Here is a 13,316-nt window from a genome sequence, read left to right as displayed (position 1 = left end):
CATTTGGCAATATTTAGAGAAAATCCCGCGGTTGTGAGACAACTTAATACTCTATTTAATTTATCTAAACCTTCTGTTATTGACAAAGATGGAATTAAAATGTCGTCTAAATAGACCATAGCATCCCTATCTTTTAAATCCCCTAAAGCTTTGCAAATTGCCCGCTGGAAAACGGCCGGTGCATTTGAAAGACCAAAAGGCATTCGCAGATATTCGTAATGCCCATCGGGTGTAACAAACGCAGTTTTTTCTATGGAGGAGTGAGCTATCGGAATCTGATGAAACCCCGACGCCATGTCTAGAGTAGTAAAATATTTATGCTTCCCTAAGCGGTCCAGCTGATCATCAATCCTAGGCAACGGAAAACGGTCTTTAATAGTAATTTTATTAAGTGCGCGAAAATCGCAACACATTCGCGTGCTACCATCCTTCTTATGGACCAGAACTATAGGACTAGCATAAGGAGAAGTACTTTCACGAATAATTTTGTTTTCCAATAGGTCCTTGATAATCAACTTGACTTTTTCGCGTTCCGAATGAGCCATTCGATAGGGTCGGTGATTAATTATTTTATCTTCTTTCAATTTTATTTCCAGTTCTGCAGTTGTTATTGGTGAAACGAAGGTACCAGTCGTTATGTTTTGTTCGTACCCTTTAAGGAGACGCAATAAATCACTTAGCTCTTGACCTTTTAAGGGTGTGTTTACAGTGTCCGGTGATACAGAAATGAGATTTACTGCTTTAGACATTGGCAACAGGTCATTTTCTAGGAACACACGCGTTCCACTATTGTCAGCATGGATTTGAATCCCGTTGTGTTTTAGTAAATCGCGTCCCAAGATACAATCCGGTTTTATAACCGATTTGTCCACAACAAAAAATTCAATTTCAAAAGCGGTACCGTCTTTCTCGACATTTAAAGTCGTTTTATTGTTTGCGAATACCGTGGTCTCTCCAATACCATTTAAAGTTAGAAAGGCGGCTTCTAAATGACAGTCTAGTTGTTTGACAATGGTTTCGGTAATCAAACTACATTCGGCTCCCGTGTCAATTAAGCAATTTACTGAGACATCTTGAATTTTGAACGTAGTACAAAAATCACTGTCTAGTTCAATTGAAAAACAATTTACCTGTCGCGAAGTGGAAGGGCGGTCTCGCTTTAATTGGTAACAGTCATTAATTTGATGTCCGAGTTTACGGCAGTAAGTACAAGAAGGCCTGTTTTGACTTTTATCAAAATTACGATTACTCAAATCATTAGAATGACCGATCTTTTGTCGTTTCGTACAATGGCGACTAATATGCCCAGGTTCGTTACACTTATAGCAAAGGTTCTGCCTGAATTTAGATTCAATTTTAGAATTAAATGGGTTGCTTCGTTTGAGTTTACTGACATCGTTTAGCTTTGGTTTTTTGTAATTTCCCAAAAGAGATATGAGTTCCCCAATACTGTCAAATTTACTATTAAAAGCGGCAGTTTTTACTTGGACGTCAGTAATATCCCCGATAACAATTTCACGAATGTGCTCATCAGACATGTCAAACGGTAAAGCTTTAATTAATGACATTTTTTTTCTGGCATACTCACAGTAAGAGTCCGCTTGGTCGCTGTTGTAGAGGCTAGCTTTTCGCAATTTGTCATTCAGGTTCCGTTTTGCTGGATATATGCTGCATAACTCCTCTTTGAAAACGGTCCAGGACTTGTTGGGGGGCTGCCAACTCGCAAACCAATCAGCTGCGTCACCTTTCAATCCGGAAGCACTTCTCACCACTAATTCGTATTCTGACCAACCGAACATATTCCCGAGTTTATCCATTTCGATGCACCACGTATTCACATCACAATCATCCGAATGGGGATCAAAATTAGGAATTGACACAGGCGTGGACACGACACTTTTATTGTTTTGCTCTTGAAGAGATTTCACCGAATTTGCAAACAATTGCACAAATTCCTCCATGGTTTAAAGCACAGTATCACTTAATGTAGTTAGCTGGAGGGTGTAGTTGTTCTATCCCACTTCTGATGTAAGAATTGAGGGAAGAATAAAAACAAATTTTCCCGTACTAAACCAATTTAATGATTCTTCTTCCAATATACCACTCTCTCTGCTGGTGAATATCCGAATGCCCTCCACTTTTCTGCAATCCCTTAACTAAACACCCTAAGAGCACCCGTCTCACAAGTATCATATTACATACCCCTATCTCTTATCTGTTACAATAATAATTCTAAGGACACTTAAAATAACTTAGCCTAGCAAATTCCCAAAGACGTCCTTTTACACCAATAAATATGTCGCCATCCAAGAGTGGTTGATAAAAGACGCCCTCAAGTACCACGAGTCCGTGTGAAGTTCTCACGGTGGGCTTGCCATCTTGATGTGATTGCTAACATATATTTGCGTGGCTCGGCACTGAATAATAGGCCTGAAGATTTATCTCGACCATCTTTGAACATGTCTAAATCAAAATGAACACTGCAAACTCTATAATTGTTGTAACATTTTTCAGCACTCGTGCCCAAGAGGTCTTCACGGCCGCATTGCCTCAGCCAATGAAAGCATCTGCAATAATGCAGTGTTAATTAAACTGTGTATTTTTTAAGAAAATTCTGAATACTTACTTTACTTCATCTTTTGGAATTCTAAAATATTTGATGCTTAAATCAGAACTGCTTTTTCTATTCATGCATCCTTTGTAAATACAGTTTGTCCCACTGGATCGGATCTTTTGCTGAGACTCCATTGTTTGTAGAAAAGAGCACTATATACACTAGGGACCAAAGCAAATTTACAGAATTCACACTATATTAATAAATAGCCCGTACACGTTTTATAAAACAGCAAAAATTATCACTTAAGTTGAAGATGGCGCCCCCATTGCGTAGGTCCCCTGTTGGCCAAGCGCCATCTTCCCGACTAAACGTGTACTTCGAAAATTTTTAAGTATATCGATCGCGCTTGGATGTTTGCGACGATGCCACTTTGTCAACTATGTACCTATAACTTGAGAGTGCAAATGATATACTCAAGAAAATGCACTAACATTTTTAAAAAAATTAGACTTAACCCGAACAGCCCAATACCAATATCTACTATATTGCTCGTAACTAACCTAACCTATAACTTATAAAATCATTTTATTTAATTACTTAATCAGATACTTCAATAACCGCCATTTGCACCGTCGTACTTTAAGCTAAGCTTAAGTTAAGTGTAGTTCAGAGTGTGACTTTTTTCACCTAAACTGTCACAGTCTGACCCACACTTAACTTAAGCTCGGCTTACAATACGGCGATGCAAATGGGGGTAAGTATCGTTCGGATTCTTGAGAATAAATAACCCATTAATGTTTGTTAATCGATCATTTCAGAAAGTAAATATATACATTGCATATTGTCACGAATAACATAAATTGCACTAAGTTCCGTTACCTAGTCGGGCCCCGGTCTCCCCTAGTGCACTGTCTGAATCAGCAAGACCGGCAAATTGGGGTCACGATGTGGGTATTTAATCAGCGTCTCAAGCCATCGAAGAGGACCGAACTCTGGGGTCATCCCCAGAGGGAGGTCACGAGCGACAGTCCGAACTTCCTAGTGCCCGGACGGCTCGTTACCCTGTTGCAGTACCTAAAGTAAGTCCTTTGGGCGTGTCGGACATAGGGGCACCCTGCTCGTATCGAGCGGGTACCGCTTGGCGGCACTTCAGAAGGCCTTACGCCCATACCCCCACACCCACGCATCTACACACCCCCTCTTGGACAGAAGGGCTTACGCACCTACCACTATACGTACACACCCACACACCCCCTCTTGGTCAGTGTTCACTGCCTAATAAAGAAGACATACTTAAGCTACGATCTTGTTTCTCTTCCTACGCTACCCCCTAAACGTGACATGGTGGAGGTGCCCCGTTCAATCCCCGTCTATTAATCTTCATATTGATAGACACACCCTCGCCAATTGAAGCCAATTAAGTCACGGGAAAAAGATGAAGGAATAACAGAGAAGAAAGAAGAGAGGCAAAGACCAGAAGAGAGACAAAGAGAGAGAAAGAAAGAGAGATCAGGAAGACGACACAACAATGCCCACCCCAGAAGAATCAAGCGAGTTTTGAAGGACCAGCCTGCAGGTCCGCAGTTGCTTGAACTGAGTAGGGCAATATCAAGAGCGGCCTGTAGGTTGCCCTAAACATTTTAGTGTATAGGATCACATATTAGTTTGTATAGTATTGGGTAAGATAAAACTAAATTTTTTGATGACTAGGTTTCGTAAAATAAGTGTATGTATAGTTAATGAAATAACAATTTTTTCTAGACCAGTGACGCCATTCCCGACCTAGGTACTTTGCTGAGGTAGCAAAATCGCGCAAGTATCAGGTGTTTTGTTTATAAATACATTTTATGTCTGTTTATGTTATTGGAGTCGGGCTTGTTTGCTAATTAATTGTTGACTTTAGGGGCCACCTAATTACCTCGTTGCGTCCATCGACAAATTGACCTGATTAAAGAAGCGAGAAGAAGAGGAGCAAGCCTAGGAGAAACCAGCATCTTCGGATGGGTTCCGCATCGTCGGTTCTACAGCCGCGTGCACCCAGAGTCCCTTAAATGACGGGCTGAAGAAGGTTCTCCAGATGGGCTTAGAAATGACGATGTATAGTAGTCCAAAGCAACGTGTGCTAAAAAGAGAGCACGCAATGGACCAAAGATGTCGAAGCTAAGCGATGGATTTCCGCTTAGACAATGTAGTGCCGAGAGAAGGTACTAGAAGATGGTGCCCGATGCAGGGAACAATTTACGCTTAAATGAGAAGGCAAGAAGATGGACGCAACAACAAGGTTGAAAGGTGACCCAATGAAAGGAATAATTGTTTTTTGAGTATGCAAACATGGCAACGTTTAAAAATCGAGAAGTAGTTAAGATATTTGTTCAATAAAGTTTTTCCACCCCTTTTCTAGAAGATAAGTAACATGTGTTAGTTTAAGAAGTAATATTTGATGATAGGTTGGTTTAAATAAAGTACTCTCCCACCTGCATTAGAAAATAAGAATAGAAAATAAGTGAGTTGATTTTGTAAACATGGACTTTTAGTGTTCGGGGCGAACACTTGTTGGAAGGGGGAGATGTCACGAATAACATAAATTGCACTAAGTTCCGTTACCTAGTCGGGCCCCGGTCTCCCCTAGTGCACTGTCTGAATCAGCAAGACCGGCAAATTGGGGTCACGATGTGGGTATTTAATCAGCGTCTCAAGCCATCGAAGAGGACCGAACTCTGGGGTCATCCCCAGAGGGAGGTCACGAGCGACAGTCCGAACTTCCTAGTGCCCGGACGGCTCGTTACCCTGTTGCAGTACCTAAAGTAAGTCCTTTGGGCGTGTCGGACATAGGGGCACCCTGCTCGTATCGAGCGGGTACCGCTTGGCGGCACTTCAGAAGGCCTTACGCCCATACCCCCACACCCACGCATCTACACACCCCCTCTTGGACAGTGTTCAATACTAAGAGTTATGCAGCGCCGAATAAAGAAGTCATGCTTGTACTACGTTTGTTGTTTCTGTTCCTGCGCCACCCCCAAAACGTGACAATATTATCAAATAAATAAAATGAAAATAGAACTTTGAAACATAACTTATGTTACCAAATAATCATAGTAAAGTTGCTAACCAAGTTAGCCTCTCCCATGATCCTTATTGGTTTTAAGTCCCTGCATGTGAATACGTCAATAATATTCAAAGAATGGCTTATTTAAGTCAATATAGTTATTAATAATATTAATAGTTATTGTCAATATAAGTCTAAATATAAGATTAATACTAGATTAATTACACATTATTATAAAAATAACCATCACAAAGACTTTTTATTATTACAATTGGCAACGTTGCATCAAACGAACAGTAGGTTCGATGAGATTTATGCCCAACGCACACTATGCTGCTTTGAGATTTAGGCTCGTAGCTACCTTGTGCCATAAATCAGGATCATTTTCTGTGACGTATGCTGAATAGGAAAACTCTACACACAAATCAACAACATACAGACTTCCAAACAAATTTCCCTGTAAAATGATTTTATTATTTTTGATTACTGATACTTCACCATTTTTAAATAAAATTGATAATCCTTTTTGTTCAATTTTCTTCACTGAAAGCAGATTGTGTGATAGATTTTCACACACCAAAACTTTTTCTAGGGTTACTTTTTGTCCACATTTAGTTTTCAGGCTAAGATTTCCTTCCCAATGTGCTTCAACCACTACTCCAAGTATTGCAACTCTTATTTTATGATGTACTTGCTTTCTGTCAGTTATAAACTTTCCCAGATCACTATTAACTAAGTGATTTGTAGCTCCACTATCCACTACAAACTTACAGTCAAGAACATACTGCAGTTCACTAAATCTGAGTTGTCCATGTTTGTGGTCATAAAGGCAATGTCTTCTTCAGTAACATGACATTGTTCTCTTCTTTTAGGACATTCTGTATTTTGGTTAGGGTTTCCTGATCGGTTTCCACTATAACTTGTCTGTTGATGTCCACCTTGATGGTACCCACAATAGTTTCCAGCATTCTTTTGATTTGCCCTGGTTTTCATCCATCGGTTTGATTGTCTACAGTCACCTAATATTGAGTTCTGGAAGTACTGAACTGGATAAAACTATACAAAAAAAAACAAATAAACAAACAAAACATTTCAAACACACTTTCCACCCTTCATTGTTAAATTCGTGTGGGTTAAAATGGGGGAGGGAAAAAGTCACAATCTCCCCCTTTTGTAATTTCAACCGTCGTGTCGATAAGGGAACGCTATTGCGCACGACTCGATTTTTCATCTGGGCCAAGGAGTTTTTTCTTTGCAGTGCCAAAAAATCTATTTTTCTACTTAATATTATGTCACCAATTGAAATTTCTTCCAGAAACGAAAGGAAAAAGGCCGAGTGGAACTGGAACGAGTGCATACAGTGGAAGCGGCCCAATCGTTCTTTACCAACGAGGAAGTGGGCATCGAAGGGGATTTTCACCCGTTTCTGGTCGGCTACCATCAAGACGAGGACTACACGTTGTTTCTGTTAGCTTTGAACAACGTCGATAGGATTTATTGGATTATGGACATCAGGAGAGGTAAGAGACCGTGAACGTTAAAAAGAGGAAGGAACAATTTGATTTTAGTGTGTGCCTACAATCGAAACATCCGAAGTTATTATCATCCGGGCCCTTGGAACGGGTGCAGATGGTACTGTTGCCGGGAAACGATCAAACCCAGTCCCATCATGCCGTGCGGCTGCACTCCCGGCACCCCCTCCGTCAAACAGAAGGACAGTCAACCGGGGGTGGTTAGAACCAAAGTGGTAGTCGCCCTCTACAATTACAAAGCCATTGAATGTGGAAATTTAAGCCTTGAAAAGAACATGGAATATGAGGTGATGGATGATAGTCAACAACACTGGTGGAAAGCTCGAGACGCTAAAGGGTAAGTCTTCTTGTGTCAGTTAGTTTTTTCCAAAATTTTGCATTAATGTATGTATGCACACGCTGACCTTTTCGTTTGGAATTTACAAATAGAAATTGTAAATTATTATCACCGGTGCTGCATTAGTAATTATCATTGTGTGTTGTACCGTTATAACACCTTAATCATATTAATGCGACCGGTTACAATCGCTAGACTAACTGTAGTCGCTGAAATATTATAATAATTGCACATTTCAGCAATGTGGGCTTCATCCCCAGCAACTATGTGAAAGAGAAAGAATTGCTCGGATTGCAGCAATACGAGTGAGTTATCCGTTTACAGTTCAGTCACAGTCACAGTACAATCAGCGTCAAAAATTAATATTTGAAATTTCAGTTGGTACGTGAATGACATGTCCAGGCAACGGTCCGAATCGTTACTCAAACACGAAGACAAGGAAGGTTGTTTTGTTGTACGGAATTCGTCCACTAAAGGATTGTACACCTTGTCATTCTACACCAAAATGTAAGTTGATTTTTAAATTGTCAAACGTCCGTAAAATGTTATTGAACACTGAAACACCGTTGACGTTTAGTTAGCCGTTTTAGAGTTACTATTGTTTTGATTCAAAAGAGACGCCATAGCCATATAGCAAATCTAAAATCGCCACAAGGTGTCAAAATATACAGTCCAACTCTGTACGCTACTCTGTACTACATAAATGAATTATGTTTTTCTGTTCATATCATTAATAAGCAAGGAATTGATTCGAAACTTACACACCTGGGTATACTAGGGTGTTTTAGTTAAAAACTAACATCCGCCTAACTGTAAAACGGTAATTTTTGAATTATAAACATACTTTTGGTTGGTCTTAGCTCACCTTGTATAAGCCTTAAAGAGTATTATTATTTAGTTCTGAAATACAGTGTTTTTAAGAATTGGTAGTATAAATATTGTGTTTATTTTATGTGAAAACAAATTAATTTGCCTAGTTCAGATATACCAAATGAAATTGGGTAGAATACGTAGATAATGTAGTAGTTTTCTAGTAATCTTCTGATTGCGTACTTTTACAGTTCTCTACCACACGTCAAACACTACCATATCAAAAAGAACTCAAAGGGTGAGTTTTTCCTCACCACATCGGAAAAACATTGTTACAACTCGATCTCGGAGCTGATCAACTACCACAAGCACAACAGCGGCGGTTTGGGTTCCCGGCTAAAAACCAGCCCTTGTTACAGGCCTGCGCCGGCTACTGCCGGTCTAAGTCATGGTAGTTGCCTAGTAGTGCCCCTTAAGCAGGTTTTACACCAACAGTTTTAATTCAAAGAAATTGGAAACATTTATTTTATCAAATTTTATGCTTCAAATAAATCACGAACTTCTTGGAGCATAAAGTGATTTGATTTTACACTTATCAAACTGTTATGTCAAAGTTGTCAATGAAAACAGTTTGACCAACCCAACCAACCAAGTGAATTTAGTGTTTAGGCGGTAATAGTTACAGATTATTTGTTTTTCTGGTATTTTTGATATTTTTATTTTGAAATTTCATAATCATCCTGAATACTGTGTTTATGTATTGAATTTTGCAGCTTTCACTCTCACTTTTTCGTTTTTGTCTGTTGGCAGTTGGCATTACGCTAAACGGCAAGTTTTTTTTTTATTTGAAGGTAAATTTGACATTCAATTTTGTTTTGATATAATTCGTCATTGAAGCAGCTTTATGAATTTCTTTGACATCAAAGCGCGGTGTAAAACCTGCTTTAGAACGATCAAAATAACCTTAAAGATTTTTAGACAAATGGGAAATCGATCGTAGCGAGCTGATGTTGTTGGAGGAGCTCGGTTCGGGTCATTTCGGGGTGGTGCGCAGGGGAAAATTGCGCGGGACAATTGACGTTGCCGTTAAAATGATGAAGGAGGGCACCATGTCTGAGGACGACTTTATTGAAGAAGCTAAAGTCATGACGTAACAGCTTTTTAGTGGTGTTTTTTTTTTCTTATTTAATTTTGAACTGTTTACCAGAAAACTGCAGCATGCTAACGTAGTCCAACTGTACGGGGTGTGCAGCAAAAACCGACCAATTTTCATTGTGATTGAGTACATGCGTCATGGGTCTTTGTTGAACTACTTGCGCAGACACGAACAATCTTTGTCGACCAATCAGGGCCTGCTATTGGACATGTGCATACAGGTTTGCAAGGGCATGGCCTACTTGGAACGGCACAACTATATTCATCGTGACTTAGCTGCAAAGAACTGTCTAGTTGGCACTGACAATATTGTTAAAGTAGCTGATTTTGGATTGGCTAGGTAATATCACAGTACACCAAATGTCAAGAATTTTAAAAACAAAACGATATTTCAGGTACGTTTTGGATGGTCAATACACGTCATCGGGAGGTTCAAAATCGGACGTTTGGGCCTACGGCGTTCTGATGTGGGAGGTGTTTACGTGCGGTAAAACGCCGTACGGCCGAATGAAAAACTCTGAAGTAGTGGAACGAGTTCAAAAAGGAATCATTTTGGACAAACCTAAAGCCTGTTTCAAGGAGGTTTATGATGTATGTTTAGCCAATTTTTTTTGAATAATAGTAACAGTATTTGTGTGGTTAGGTAATGAAAAAGTGTTGGTCTCCGCTACCGGAAAACCAACCCTCATTTCGCTCTCTCAAAGATACACTAGAATGTGTCGCAAGGCATCTTGGTCGATTGACTGGCGCGACTCGTGTGTGAAACCGTCACGCGGGGTACTTTGCCCATTTCTGCGGGCGAAGCCTCGTGCAGCTGGGTTCCGTAGTGTATGTAGGTTAGTCCGTTAGTTTTTTATTAGAGAAAACAATGAAAATTAGTTTATGTGGCAACACTGTACGTTAAATGTCAACAAGTAGTAGTCTAAAAACAAGTAATAAAAATTATGTAGCCGGTCTTTTCACTCTTTGTATTTTGCACTTTTACCATATATAATTAAACAGTTAAAATTCCCAAAGTGTTTTATTAAGTCTACAAGAGCTACTCTGCAAAATTTTTTAATCCGGGCAGAAAACCATTAAAGACAATAAATCCTAAATCGCTTTATCTTTCGGTAATATCAAACGGGGGGAGTAGTAGACAAGGAAATTTGAGGTTTTTTTGACAGATTTGTGATCCTAAACCTTGAAAAAAAAAGTGCCAATAATCCTCGTTTGCTTGGATTTGTAATGTAAATAATCAAATTTACTAGTTTTGATTCGTGACGTTGGTGTGATATAGATTGCTACTTACTCGATTTAATTGTAGGCGTGGATTTGATACTGATTTTACCATTTTTTTTTTGTTTTTTAATTTGACGCAACACTCGTGTATTACCGTGTAGTTTTGACGTGAGCGGGACTCTCTTTTTTACCTTTTTATAACCAGCTCGGTTTTTATATAGATTTTACTTGTACATTTCTTTTACCAATTATTTGAATACAAACCTATTGTATTGATTGCTTGTCGTTTCATTACAAGCATTGTTTTACTCTTAGTTTATCAGTCACAACCCAATAACACCCTCCAGTTTCCTGTCTTCTCCTACTTTAGTAAAAATAAAACAAACCATGCAGACTATTATTATTATTTCAATTTTCCAGTGGCGCATTATAGCTATTATTATGCGATTTATAATAGTCGTGGATATTGTTGCAATGTCCGAGACGGTGTTAAATCGCTAATAATCGACTTACATTCAAAACTTTATCATATCATTGGCAACGGCGATGCCAACACAAAATCAACAAAATTGTATGTCATTGAATTTTTGTTGTCCGCATTAAAATCATGCAAAATTTAGATATTCCTGATAATATATTGGCTGCAGCCAACACTATAAGGTTGAACTTGCTTCCGGAAAAATCGAGTCCAGTATGAGAAAGAATATGAACAGTTTTGTGTGAGGCGAAACCAAGTACAAGTTCGAGGTGCAGAAGAAACGGTGTTGCTAGCATATTTTGCAAAACTCGCTGCAGAATATTCTGCTTCGTCCTTATGGCCAAAATATCTTCGTTTTATCAAGAAGAAAAACATCGAATATAGAGCAAAAAAATCAAAGGTATTTACAAGAGAACAAATCAACGAATTTGTACGTTCTGCTCCAGACAAGGAGTTTTTGATGTGTTTTAGTAAAAATTGTGTCATCTTGACCCTATTTCGAGAACGGATTAACCGATTTCAGTTTTTTAAACGGTGATGAATCGGGGTTTTTAAGGGTTTTAAAATAATGTGCTACAAGCTAGGGATGCCATTTAAAAATTTTAAGTGGGGACACCTCTAGGGGCAAGGGGGCGAAATCTAAAATACAAAGTCCACTATAGTTTTAAACTTCCCCCTCGATATCTAAGTTGACGTGTTTTTTTGGTCCCAAGTAATTTTGCTTGCTGAAAAAGGTAGTGAGGGTGAGAAGTTTTGAAATGATGGCACTGTATATACCAGGTGTCCAAGAGCACCCTGGACATAGGAGATTAACATGGGAAAACGGTTTTGATTTTTTAGCGCCTGTACGGTTGATTTGATTGAAAAATCGTATTAATGAAAGTTGTAGTACCTATCACGGACTAGTTTTCTGTATTTTTTTCAGATCTCTAACTTGAGCCCTTTCGTCGTAAAACACGAACAAAAATGAGAAAATTTAAACTTTTGGCCTGCACTGTATAGGCGGTTGTGGAAATTGGCGGTTGTTGGAATTTACTTTAAATCCCTGGGAGATTTAAAGTAAATTCTTCCAAATTAAACAATGATTTTATTGAAATTTTATTGTGTAAGGACGAAAAAGGATAATTAACATAAACATAACTTAAATCTAGTTCTTATTATTATATATATTTACATTTATATTGACTTTGGTGCAGTTTGCAAGGCTAACGAAGGGTGGACAATTGGAAGCAACATTTTTAGTAGTAAACATATTCTGCACATACGTAGCAGTCGCCGTTGCCGTTGTCTCATTTTCTGAAATTGATCTTCCTATGGTTGATGCTGATGCCATATCAACATCGGAGAAGACATTGGTGAATATTTAATCGGCAACATTCTTCTTTTGATACAATGAATTTTCAACATAACCTTCAGCAACAGAACTGCTTTTCCAGCCACCATGTCTTTTCAACACATCTATGGTTGATCCAGAGTCGGCAAGTAAAGAAGCTGATGATGTGCGAAAACAATGCCCAGTATATAGGTTTGCGTTTGGTAGTCTCAATTAGCCAGCAATTCTCCTTGGTAGCTGTCCAAATGTATTTTTTTCTATGGGCTGAGTCATGCATTTCCCATTTTTGTAAGACACAAAAAATTGTGTATGCTTTGTAGGTGGCCTTAGACCAATATACTTTCTCACTAATTCCACTACATTCGTAGAGTTTTCGCCAGACGTTTTTATCACAAACAAGCGATCCTTTCCTGATTTTGTACCCTGTAGATTTACCAGAAAAAAGCTTTTATGATCCGAGACATCGTTGCAGTCTAGCTGGCAGAGCTCCTTTCCTCGACATGCTCCAGCGACTCCCATAATCAGCACCACCTGCAACAAAATTGTCTCCTGTCAGTACATTTTGTAGTTTTGTAGACAAAAATAATCAATGGTGTTATTTTTAGTAGTACTATCAGGAAAATATTCAAAGTAAAGAAAATAATCTTACCTTTTGGGCTAGATATTGTTCATCTGGAGCATTTTGAAGAAAATCCCTTATATGGTCGAAATCCAATGTCTTGGACTTCTTCGGCTTATAATGGTCATTCTGTCTCTTTAGAAATGCCTGGAGTTTACTGTATTTGCTGATGTCGACGTTTGCTTCAGATATTATCGTGGCTGTGATCATGGAATATTGGCTCCATAA

At 38.9% G+C, this 13,316-nt stretch overlaps 1 protein-coding gene across 1 annotated transcript; it reads left to right on the top strand.

Annotated features, from left to right (window-relative positions):
- Positions 1 to 6,986: 6,986 nt before the first annotated feature.
- Positions 6,987 to 10,453, top strand: LOC145725759 (tyrosine-protein kinase Btk-like). Its single transcript, XM_081974601.1, has 9 exons — positions 6,987 to 7,123; positions 7,172 to 7,472; positions 7,712 to 7,777; positions 7,851 to 7,979; positions 8,534 to 8,733; positions 9,261 to 9,432; positions 9,490 to 9,777; positions 9,833 to 10,028; positions 10,081 to 10,453. Exons 1-9 carry the CDS (start codon positions 7,108 to 7,110, stop codon positions 10,198 to 10,200), a joined length of 1,488 nt encoding a protein of 495 aa, XP_081830727.1. The 5' UTR covers positions 6,987 to 7,107; the 3' UTR covers positions 10,201 to 10,453.
- Positions 10,454 to 13,316: the final 2,863 nt, after the last annotated feature.

Source organism: Ips typographus, linkage group LG3 (genome assembly GCF_016097725.1).
Source record: "Ips typographus isolate SLU linkage group LG3, UJ_Ityp_2.0, whole genome shotgun sequence".
NCBI lineage: Eukaryota > Metazoa > Arthropoda > Insecta > Coleoptera > Curculionidae > Ips > Ips typographus.
Note: the sequence above shows the minus strand (reverse complement) of the source record. Positions and strands in the feature narration are given on the sequence as shown.